General features: G+C 36.2%; 1 protein-coding gene across 2 annotated transcripts in view; it reads right to left on the reverse strand.

Moving 5' to 3' along the window:
- The window catches only part of LOC128642615 (uncharacterized), a 65,160-nt gene that overhangs the window by 32,154 nt on the left and 20,024 nt on the right, over positions 1–12,982 (reverse strand). The window contains exon 4 of one of the 2 annotated variants that reach the window (XM_053695395.1): positions 8,378–9,372. The exons of the other annotated variant lie outside the window; for it this stretch is intronic. Within the exon in view, the coding sequence (XP_053551370.1) occupies positions 9,239–9,372 (134 nt within the window). The 3' untranslated portion in view covers positions 8,378–9,238. Of the gene's footprint in view, positions 1–8,377; positions 9,373–12,982 lie in introns of those variants that run through there. 2 annotated transcript variants of the gene reach the window in all.

Here is a 12,982-nt window from a genome sequence, read left to right on the forward strand (position 1 = left end):
TGTTCTGATCATGGGCAAATCTGACTTCCTGTTTATCTAGTCTATTCTCTTTATAGTAAACCAGTTCATGTTACTCTAGAAGTTTTAGGGCTGTGACCGGAAGTAATGGACACTGCAAAATTAAGTTGAAATAAAAGGTAAAATCCTTTCAAACGTGATGAATAATGCATATTGCACTAATACGCTGCTGCTTAGTGCTTTTTTTCTTACAACAATGAAACAAAGTGTTCATATTCTTTTAACCCATTTTACACCAGTTTCAAAATTATTGACACACATATTGTGCCTTTTTTTTTTTTTTAGGAAAAATTAAATCCATCCATTAATGAGAACGACAATGCAAAGAAAATACTTCTCTTTCCAAAGATGTCTGTACCAAAACTAAATTACAAGACATCTTGAGATTCAGATATAAGATATTTAATTCTGCTAGTAAAAAAAATATTATTCGTTTTTGCCTTTCCTTGAATTGTTGATTTTCCAATTATGAGGTCTAGAAGTGTGAAGGGTAGACTTGACATGCCTAACCCTGCTACATATATGTCGCTAATTGTCATCAGCAGAGGAAATAAGGTAATGCAGTGTAAAACCATTTACATTTTGCTAACATAATGGCAGTGGCTAACTGTGTGTGGGGCAGTAACGTGCTTGCATTGGCTCTTCCAAGTATGGCAAGCGGTGGGGGAAGTATGACCATTGAAAAACAATTGCAGCAAAGAAGTGGTTAATTTGCTCTCAAGGCTTTTGCACTCAGCGTTCATACTAATTTATTGCAACACTACACAAAAGTCTCTTAATTACTAGTTGTTTTATTTCTCTTTAATTAGGAACATGGTGTATTTGTCTTCACTGATATATTCAGGATACTGAGGATGCCAATGGCCCAATTCATCCAACTTTACCCCATATAGATTTGTGTACCTTACTAATCATATCTCGTACGCCCAGTACCATCAAAACCGAAAGAGGATTTTAGAACCCATATGCAGATTAGCATATAGCACGCAGTGGACAAAATTAAAGGGACGGTCAAGTCAAAATTAAACCTTCATAACTGAGATAGGGCATGTAATTTTAAACAACTTTCCAACTTACTTTTATCATCAAATTTGCTTTGTTCTCTTAGTATTCTTTGTTGAAAGCTAAACCTAGGTAGGCTCATATGCTAATTTCCAAGCCCTTGAAGGCCGCCTCTTATCTCAATGCATTTGACAGTTTTTCACAGCTAGAAAGCGCTAGTTCATGTATGCCATATAGATGACATTGTGCTCATTCCCATGAAGTTATTTTTGAGTTAGCACTGATTGGCTAAATTGTAAGTCTGACAAAAGCACTGAGATAAGGGGGCAGTCTGCAGAGGCTTCGATACAAGGTAATCACAGAGGTAAAAAGTGTATTAATAGAACAGTGTTGTTATACAAAACTGGGGAATGGGTAATTAAGGGATTATCTATCTTTTAAAACAACAAAAATTCTGGTGTTGGCTGTTCCTTTAATAGAACCGTGTTGGCTATGCAAAACTGGGAATGGGTAATAAGGAGATTATCTATCTTTTTAAACAATAAATATTTCTGGAATAGACTGTCCCTTTAAATATATGTGATACCCATATACACACGTATACCACCTCACCTACTTACCAGAAGCAAGCTTACCCACTACACACCTGAGGAAACCTATGTACCTCACCTCAGCATGCTTTGTACAGTTTGGTAAGTCCTTGTGTCTTAGGACACCTACAACCATGAGGCAAATTCTGTTCCCATTAAAGATCTTATCATTACTTACCATTGCAGAAATGCCATACATCTCTGTGTGTAGACTTACAGCCACCTATGACCACACCTCAGCTGCTTTACATAACACACACCTGTCCCGAGAACACTGCGTGACATTGACTCAGCAAACCTGCGTGCGCACATACTTGCATGCAACCACTTCATTATAAAGCTATATATCACACACCTTCATATCATAGCTCACAAAAATGTGCATTCCTTAGCTTAGTGTTGATAGATATCTCTTAGGACATTCCAGTCAAATTGAAATGCACATAGATGAATTACAACTGTTATAAGACACATATCTACAATATATATACGTTGGCCAAAATTCTTTTAGTAAAAGTTCTCACCGTTTTATTGTTAAAACTTTTCTCTGCATGTGCATTTTAAATATTGCAGCTGCCCAGAGTTTCAGTGGGGCTTGTATTGTGTCAGAAATTAACAAATTGGGTCATTAACAGATGATACACCACCTATGGCTATCTGGGCAAGTGATGTGTTTAAAATGCTGGTGCACGGTGCATACTTAAATACACTCTTGAAACAGCTATAGCTTTTATTAGAAGCATTTTTGCTAATACATGTATATTGTAAAAATGCTTCAATTCAGATGTGAAATGCACCTGTGTAAATTCCAATTTTGGCTGGAATGTCCCTTTAAATACCTCCTCACTGCTACACCTCTGCACATTTATACTCACTGCCCCATATATTGTTATAACGCTTGGCAATAACCAGTTCATATCTCTACATAGTAATTGGGTCACCACCGAGATATACCCTAATTCAGGGAACTAACAAGCCATTATAATATACAGTACATATACACCCTATAGAAGGAGAATTATGCTTGTGTGAGGTTGCGCAACCAAATGAAACATTATACAGTAATGAATTGTCAATGACATAATGAGATACTAATATACTGTATGTATTATTTGTCTATAAATAGCTATACATCATCTTTAAATAGTTGTAATCTCCACTGATTCCTGCTTCTGCCTTTGTTTTCTTTTGCGTTGGGTTTAAGTGGTTTATAATTATGTAAAACAAAAGTTAGCATGAGATCATTTACAGCCACAATATTATTTATATCAATTTAAAATGGTTTTATTTTAAATATATTTTTTTAACAGTATAGATCATTTTAACAAAGCATCAGTGGTTTATTAAAGAGACAGTCTACACCAGAATTGTTATTGTTTAAAAAGATAGATAATCCCTTTATTACCCATTCACCAGTTTTGCATAAACAACAGTTATATTAATATACTTTTTACCTCTGTAATTACCTTGTATCTAAGCCTCTGCTGACTGCCCCCTTATTTCAGTTCTTTTGACAGACTTGCATTTTAGCCAATCAGTGCTGGCTCCTAGGTAACTGCACATGTGTGAGCACAATGTTATCTATATGACACACATGCCCTCTAGTTGTGAAAAAATGTCAAAATGCATTTAGATTAGAGGCGGTCTTCAAGGGCTAATAAATTAGCATATAAGCCTACTTAGGTTTAGCTTTCAACTAAGAATAACAAGAGAACAAAGCAAAATTGGTGATAAAAGTAAATTGGAAAGTTGTTTAAAATTACATACCCTATCAGAATCATGAAAGTTTATTTTTGACTAGACTGTCCCTTTAAGACAAATCTGAGAAATTAAAGGGACACGAAAGTCAAAATTAAACTTTCATGGTTCAGAAAAAGCAGCAGTTTTAAGAGACTTTCCAATTTACTTCTAGTAACAAATTCTGCACATTCCTTTTATATACACACTTTCTGAGGCACCAGCTCCTACTGAGCATGTGCACAAGTTCAGAGTATACGTATACTAGTCTGTGATTGGCTGATGGCTGTCACATGATAAAAGGGGCCGGCAAATGGTGGGAAAATACATTTGTCAGAAAAAAAAATCTACTGCTTATTTAAAATTTATAGTGAGTTTCATTGCATTGCCTTTTTATTATGTATTTGCAATTCTAATGCATTTAGGGGATACACAATCTAGGACGCTTCTGCACAGATACAATACAGAAACAGTAAACTAGTTACACAGACTTGGCCATACGGGGACAACATCTTACAATCTGTTAAAGTAGGCCAGTGAGCTATTTAAAACAATAATTAAAGATTTACAGCCGTACTATGCAAGTGTATTGTGAACGGCACAATCACATTCTAGTTGTAAACATACCAACTCCTAGTTAGAGATTTTTAAAGGGTATTTTGCTTTAAAGATTTGTAGTGACTACTGATTGTTAAAGGGACAGTCTAGACCAAAACAAACTTTCATTATTCAGATAGAGAATGTAATTTTAAACAATTTTCCCATTTACTTATTTCACCAATTTTGCTTTGTTCTCTTGGTATTGTTAATTGAAAGCTAGATCTAGGAGGTTCGTATGCTAATTTCTAAGCCCTTGAAGGCCGCCTCTTAGCTCAGGGCATTTTGACAGTTTTTCACCACTAGAGGGTGTTAGTTCATGTGTTTCATACAGATAATACTGTGCTCATGCACATGGAGTTACCTAGGAGCCCGCACTGATTGGCTAAAATGCAAGTCTGTCAAAATAACTGAAATAAGGGGCAGTCTGCAGAGGTTTAGATACAAGGTGATTACAGAGGTAAAACGTATTATTATAACTGTGTTGGTTATGCAAAACTAGGGAATGGGTAATAAAGGGATTATCTTTCTTTTAAAACAATAAATATTCTGGTGTAGACTGTCCCTTTAAAGAAACAAACCATTATTACTTTAAAAGCTGATTAGTGCAATTTTATTATAATTAGAAGTAATTATGCAATATGGTAACGTTTGGGGGGAAAATGTTCCTGTTTATTTATTTACGTTGTTAAAGGGATATGAAACCCAACTTTTTTTCTTTCATGATTGAGAATGTGATTTTAAACAGCTTTTTATCTTTGTTCTCTTGGTATCTTTTGTTGAAAAGCAGGGATATAAGCTTAGGAGCCAGCCCATTTCTGGATCACTATATGGCAGCAGTTTTCCAAGAATGTTATCCATTTGAGAGAGCACTAGAGGGCAGCACTATTTCCTGCCATTCAGTGACCCAGATAGCTACCTAGGTATCTCTTCAACAAAGAATATCATGGGAATGAAGCAAATTTGATAATAAAGCAAATTGGAAACTTTTTTTTTTTTTGTATGCTCTGTCTGAATCACAAAGAACATTTTGGGTTTCATATCCCTTTAATTTTTAAAATGTGTATCCAGTTGTGAAACTCGTGCTTAAAGGGACATTAAACATTTTGAGATGGTAATATAAAATGATAAATCGTATAAATATTAAAAAGTCTGCAATATACTTTCATTATTTATTTTGTCCCCTTTTCCTGCAATTCCATACTGAAATTGTGAGCTTTTCAGTTCCTGTTAGAAATAGAAGGGCAGAACACTGTTATATCCCACACAGCCATTGGCTGCTTACTCTAGTGACCTATTTATAACTGTCTCTAATTGGCCACAGCAGAGAAGGTAACCTAAGTTACAACATGGCAGCTCCCAGTGTTTTATAGACACTAAAACTTTACACTTATTTTGTCAATATTTAAACAACTAATGAAACTTTAAATAAATACATCTACTTGTTATTCACAGTCTAATCTTTTCTTTGAATGCTTCATTCTATCTAGCATTTATTTAGTGTTTAATGTCCCTTTAACCATTTGTCATGCCTGCAATATCTGATGCCAACAGTGGCATGTGTGTGCGCTTGCAACCAAAGTCCGATACGGCAGCAGAACTTGTGAAACCAATAAGGAAAGGCTGGAAATTTCCACTAGTCCCGGACGAGTAACAAATTGCCGTGGATGAGTTAAAAAAAAAAAAAAAAAGTATTTTTCTTGAAAGGACTAGTAGCTTTTGCCTCTGGGCTAGTAACTTATCTCCCCTTATTAGTAAACTGTAGTGATATTTTTCTACCTCTGCTAAAATGTATTGGTAGGTAGCAGTGATAACTTATAACAAACGCATTTTTTGCAGAAGAGAAGTTGATAGCATAAATAGTTTTAAAGGGATATAAAACCAAAACATTTTCTGTGTAATTCAGACAGAACATACAATTAAAAAAAAAAAGTTTCCAATTGACTTTTAAATTTACTTTGATTATTAATTTTTCTTTGTTCCCATGATATTCTTTGTTGAAGAGATATAATATAATCCTCAGACGTTTTTACCTCGTTATGATATTACTGTTACTGTACAACATACCTATTTGCTCTCACGGAACAAACACCAATAACATGGGGACTGTAACGGGAGTTTCGTTTCCAGGAGTTGTTATAAGGACTTCAGTCTGAGCTAATTAGACATTGGTGGAAGCAAGAAGATAATTCATAACGAGGTAAAAACGTCTGAGGATTATATTGGAGGCTTTAGGAAATGATCATTCAGAAAACACAAAAATACAGCACGGTACAGCGTTGACTAATTTGAGATATTGCTATAAAGGTATAGAACGGCGAAAAGGAAACTAAATACAGCAAGTAAAAACTATTTCAAAATTATTGCACAATAAAATCTGTGTTATGGAGAGGACAGAGCGATCAGGCGGCAATTCCTACGGGGTAGACAACTTACTCTAGAACACCGGTGTTCTAAAATAAGTTGTCACCTATTCTGCCTTAAACAGCTGTTTGTAGGAGGTTGGGCCTCTAGCGCATGAGCAGTGAGCGCCACAAACCTCCAGCAGCTGATTAAAGTCACCAGAAGTGACGCGGTAGTCACATTCCTACCTTTAGAACACCGGTATTGGCCCCAGGAGTGTGTACAATGTGCCAGTCTTAGAATTTATTAAAAACAACAACCCATAAATAAAGCAGCTTTTTTACATTAAATATATCGTAATGTTATAGAGCCTCAGCAAACCTTGTGCTAAATTTTCCCTTTACAATTACTGCAATGTGATCTGGCCCTATGTAGTACATTCTTGAGCTAATTTTCAGACTTATAACAGCCAGACATTAAAGGGATATTGTAATATAAGCATGACATTGTATATTAGATATATTTTGTATTAGATAACTGTGTTTAACCCCAGCAACAGTGAGAAACATGTAGGTAAATTCTGTCCGGTAGCTGAAAGCATTGTAGCTTCTGCACAGGACACGGCCAGTGATTGGTCGATGCAACTGCTGCTCCTGATTGGCTCACTGCTTAAAGGGACAGTCAAGTCCAAAAAAAACTTTCATGATTTAAATAGGGAATGTGATTTTAAACAACTTCCCAATTTACTTTTATCACCAATTTTGCTTTGTTCTCTTGGTATTTATAGTTGAAAGCTAAAACTAGGAGGTTCATATGATAATTTCTTAGACTGCCTCTAATCTGAATGCATTTTGACCACTAGAGAGCATTAGTTCATGTGTTCCATATAGATAATATTAAGCTCATGCACATGAAGTGACCTAGGAGTGAGCTCTGATTGGCTAAAATGCAAGTCTGTCAAAAGAACTGAAATAAGGGGGAAGTCAGCAGAGGCTTAGATACAAGGTAATTACAGAGGTAAAAAGTGTATTATTATAATTGTGTTGGTTATGCAAAACTGGGGAATGGGTAATAAAGGGATTATCTATCTTTAAAACAACAATAATTCTGGTGTTGACTGTCCCTTTAAGAGCCACGTTAGAGGCACTAAAGTGGAATGTGTTTTTTGTTGGTAACCGCACGGGTTAAACACACATTTATGGCCAGTTTTGAAACCAATGAGTGTTACAGCATATAGGATGTGCATTAGAGTGACCCTTTAAATAAAAAAATCTTAAAGGGACATTAAACATTTTGAGATTTTTATATATAATGTTTAGTTACGTGTAATTAATATACTTTCCTTTATTTATTTTGCCCCTTTTCATGTAATTTAGCTCTAAAAATTGCGACTTTTCTAATTATCAGAGCTGAAAATCCACACTGTAGATTTCTCAAGCCTAGTCTTGTTATCTGCAGATTTAAGCCTGGATTGGCTCCTCCAAATGAGGCAAAAGGTGGGTGGAGTTTGACTACTGAAAAACAATTGTAGAAAACAAGAAGTTAATTTGTTTTAAAATGTTTAGACTTGGCTGATATGTTATTCTATAGCAAGACAATAGAAATATCTTGTAGTTACAGTGTTATTACCGTCCCTTTAAATGATCAGTATCTGCTATCAGTGAATGATCGGCACCCAGAAGGTAAATGTCTCGTGTTAGCAGATACCATGTGCTGTGTAACTATATCCAGCTGAATATGTTCCTGTTGTAGCAACAGCAGCCAAAGGTTAGAACAACATAACTACATATCCCCTGCCGCACCCATGGGAGAGCGTTCACAAGGTCTCCCTCCCTCCCTGACAACACTTATGTGTGTCACTGAGTATAATACGGCAGATTGATGAGTCAGAATTTGTCCCTGTGGCTGCCAGGGGATATAACCTTAAGCACAGTGAGATAGATTTCCCCAGGGCAGCCAACTCTATTGGAGGAGCCCCAGCCTAGTCACATGATGAGACGGGAGCAGCCATACATTTTATATATGCTCCAACAATGCAATGACAATTCCACGCTGCAAGATACCATGTAGTTAAATTATTCCAATGTGAAAAAAGTAGGTAAAGTCTTTAATAATAATAAGTAGTGGGATTGCTTAAAGGGACAGTGTATTGTGAAAGTGGGGGGTAGAAGAGGTAAGTAATACAGTATGATTTCCTTGTAAGCTCAGCCCATTATAATGGTTGTAGTATCAAAGAGCAAAAACAGCTATTTAATATACAAAAATAAACATAAATAAGCAATTTATCATAATTTTTATACTCATTCAGGAAATTTTTTTTACAGTACATGGTCTTTTTTTTCTTTCATGATTGAGATAGACAATGGCATTTTAAATAACTTTCCAATTTACTTCTGTTACCAAGTTTGCTTCATTCTCTTGGTATCCTTTGTTGAAGATGCAGCAATGCACTACTGGGAGTTAGCTGAGCACACTGTTTCAGCCAATGTAAATAGGTATATATATATATATATATATATATATATATATATATATATATAGCGCCACCAATCAGCAGCAGCTCATTGTTGTGCCTGAGTGTACCTAGGTATGCTTTTTAACAAAGGATACAATGAGAATGAAGCAAATTACATAATAGAAGTAAATAGGAAAGCTATTTAAAATTGTATTCTCTGTCTGAATCATGGAAGAACATTTTGGGGTTTTATATCCCTTTAAGAATCACATGAACGAAATCCATATTTCCATTATATTCTGCACAACTAAAGTTTCATCAGTAGATCTGATTTTTCTGTCAGTTAGTCAAAGCTCTGACTGCTTTCCAAATCCGTGACCAAACTTCCCAGTCAGCACGAAACTTGTTACATGCGGCTGGTCGCACTTGGCCGGCACTGTGCCAGCTGAGGTTATCAAGAGATAATGGCAGACTGGGTATTACTGTCCAGCTTCTCTTATAAACGCAGCACCAATCGGTTCTGGGACGCTCTTTGTCGTGGCAGCAGGTGGCAGATCCAGCACCAGATGTGGGGTTCGGGAGTGATGCGCATGCCCTCGGGCGTCTGTACTGAGTGCAGGGAACAGCTGCCTAAAGACACAGGTGGTGTCACAATGGGTTAGAAACAGAGAACTAACATTATTAAAATTTGATTAAACTCATTTAAACATTTTGCTGATAACAAACATTTAAAGACACCTTAAACTCGAAAATGGAATTCCCCATCAATTCTTTAATTATACGTAGTAACTGAAGCCTAACTTTCATTATTTATTTTGCCTGCTTTTACTGCAATTTACATTTGAAAACTATATATTTTTTCTATTGGCCCCGAGAAAGGCTGGAGTGTATCCTGCAGGACTAAGACTCTAACCACCTACTATGCTATGCAGCAATTGTGGCAAAATGGCAGTTTAAATGCTTAACCCCTTAATGACCACAATGTACCCTATATGTCACTGGTCGTTAAGGGTTTTTTCAGGACATAATAGCACAAGTCTAGCAAGAACACGCTATTAATTCCCTCCCTCCAGCAGGATTTGTGTAATAGAGCAGTCTCAACGCTGGTGGCAAGACCGCAATATAAAACAATCAAGTCCCAAAAAAAGGCCAGCGACATACAGGGTACGTCGCTGGTCCTTAAGGGGTTATAAAACGTTTTTTTAGTACACAGACCTTTTGTAATGCAGCACCTAACTGTTGATATATTCTGTGCATATAGAAAACATTTATGTATATGCAGACCTTTTGCAATGCAGTGCTTAATTGTTGATAAATAATCTGCATATATAAAACATTAAGAGCTAGATTACAAGTTGAGTGCATGCTTCTGTGCAATTTTCGCTTAGGTTTGGGGCGAAATTGTGAGTTTACAAATTACGTGTGCACCTATAATTTTACTCATACTACAAGCTGTGAGTAAATGCGTTTGCGCCATCGCGATTTGCACTTTGGTTACACTACTTCTGAAAACAGGTGTTAACCATAGCGCAAACCTAAAAAGTGTCACAAAAGACATTGAAATTACAATGTACAGTGCACTGACACTCATATTAACACTAATAAAATGATTTAATAATAATATTGCACAGAGAAGTTATAAGGGGACGAAGTTAGGAGATGTTAGAAAAAAAACGGGCTGAAAATTCTTTTACATATGGATCCATTAGACCAACTTTATTAACATGTATATCTCTTTAAATATATACGTATACATATGTGTATATATGTATATAGTCATACACATATAAACACATAAATATATATGTATACATTAGTATACATAAATATTGCTGTGTTGTTGCGATAGGGGTCACGCGAGTTGTGGCTGAGAGGCTGTAGGCATGAAAATGAGGCTCCATTCAAGTCTATGGGGGGGGAAATCACTCGCAATTGTGTGCACGAGGGAGCGATAATTGTGCTCACAACCCAAATCTCACGCTCAGTAGTGCGCACAGAAGTGACAAAACTGAGCACTCATCTTGTAAACTCGCCCATATTGCATATGCAGGCCTTATGCAGTGCAGTGCTTAATTGCTGATATATACTGTGCATATATAAAACATTTGTGAATATAGATGTTTTTCAATGCAGCACTTTATTACAGATATATTGTGGGTATATTATACATTTATTTTGAATGTAGATCTTTTGCAAAAAGCACACAATTAATAAATAAAGCTGTTTGTTACTATGACCAGGTATTATGGTTTAGCACTACACAACAATGTATAGGGTAACTATGATTCTGTTGTGCAGGAATACATAAGAATGGTGCACAAACAAGTAATTGGGACTTGCAGATTATCAGCATTGCGCTTGTGGGAACAAGTGAGTTTAAACAGCTGGGGTTTCTCCAGTTCAGAAGAAATATGAGAACTATGTGCAGTATGTCTGGAATTCACTGTACTTTTGTACATGGTTAGACTGTTATACTACTGGAAAGTTCTATCTCTATCTGTTATTTAGGGCATCAATAAGGAAGGGCGTGTTTCTATGTTCCTGTTTTATGCTGGCGGCACCTGGGTAATTGACACCATAAGGGCGATTGATGATCGGAGGTGAATAGAAGGACTGAGATGTATACAAGGACATTGCTGTATCCTGCTGACACCAGCAGTAGTACTGTGTGCCCATACAGTACCCCAACCCTGAAAACATATTTTTATAGTAGCCTTATATATATCCCAGGTATTCTTGTATTCCCTTTATAGTATTTGGCCTTACCACCTCTACTGTAAGTCTGTTCCATAACTCAACTACGCTTTATCTAAAAGTGTGCTAATTACTCCTGAACTTGCTACCATCTAGCCTGAGAGAAATGTTGTTGCCAACAGCCCAGACGGTCTGCACAGTTTTCTGAGAGATAGCGGCTGTGCTGAGCACTGCCTCTCAGGTCATGTGACCACGAACAGCAGCAACATGTAGACTCAGATAAGGTAGATACAAAATGTAGAGGAAAATATCTAAGGCACAAAGAAATACACACTACTAGTGTGCATAAAACCAAAAATGTGTTGGAGCAAATCAAAATACAAAAAATGAAAAGACAGCATGGCTAGGCAGCCAAGAGTGCAACTGTCTCTAACGCATTTCACGCCCACTAATAGGGCTTACTCATAGAAAATATCTAAGACCTTTAAAAGAGGCTGGATGAAACGTACACCAGGTTATGCTATGCCCTATTGGATTAGATCATTTCTGGTGGTACATTTTACGTTGATATGAATATTGGATATGCCATAATATCCTAGCAAGGAATGTCGCCTAACCATAACGCTATCTTACATCAGACATTCTCACACTAGGGCATCATAAATAGCAAAATATGTATCCATGACACCCAGTCACATGACTGCAGTCAGTTATCTTGCAGTCAAGAAAGTGCGGTTGATACAAGATGGGATCTAAGTATTACACTGTAGGATAACTATCCCTTATATATAGAACAAATGAGCTAAAAGATACAACACCCCAAGGTGTTTTTATTCAGAACAAGAACAACAATCTCTTTAAAATGAATTAATTTAAAGGGGCAGTCTACTCCAGACTATTTATTGCTTAAAAAAATAGATAATCCCTTTATTACCCATTCCCAGGTTTTGCATAACCGCAGTTATATTAATATACTTTTTACCTCTGTGATTACCTTGTTTCTAAGCCTCTGCAGACTGCTCCCTTATCTCAGTTCTTTTGACAGACTTGCATTTTAGCCAATCAGTTCTGACTCTTAAATAACTCCACGGGAGTGAGTACAATGTTATCTATATGACACACACACAAACTAGCAGTGTCTAAATGTCAAAATGCACTGAGATAAGAGACGGCCATCAACGGCTTAAAAATTAGCATATGAGCCTACCTAGGTTTAGCTTTCAGCAAAGAATACCAAGAAAACAAAGCAAATTTGATGATAAAAGTAAATTGGAAAGTTGTTTAAAGGTGCATGTCCTATCTGAATCATGACAGTTTCATTTTGACTAGACTGTCCCTTTAATTAAAAAACTAACACAATATAAATAAAATAACTGTAAAACATAAAGTACCCTCTTTTTAGATCCAACAAATAAAATACTTTAATATCCCACTGAAAGAATAAGTTAACTTTACAAATCGTGCGGTTTCGTTTTGACAAGACAGTAACAAATTGCTAAAGATAAAATTATGAGTTTTTGAAACCCCAGACGTTTCCTCTTCCCGT

This window comes from Bombina bombina, chromosome 12, assembly GCF_027579735.1.
Source record: "Bombina bombina isolate aBomBom1 chromosome 12, aBomBom1.pri, whole genome shotgun sequence".
NCBI classification, from domain to species: domain Eukaryota; kingdom Metazoa; phylum Chordata; class Amphibia; order Anura; family Bombinatoridae; genus Bombina; species Bombina bombina.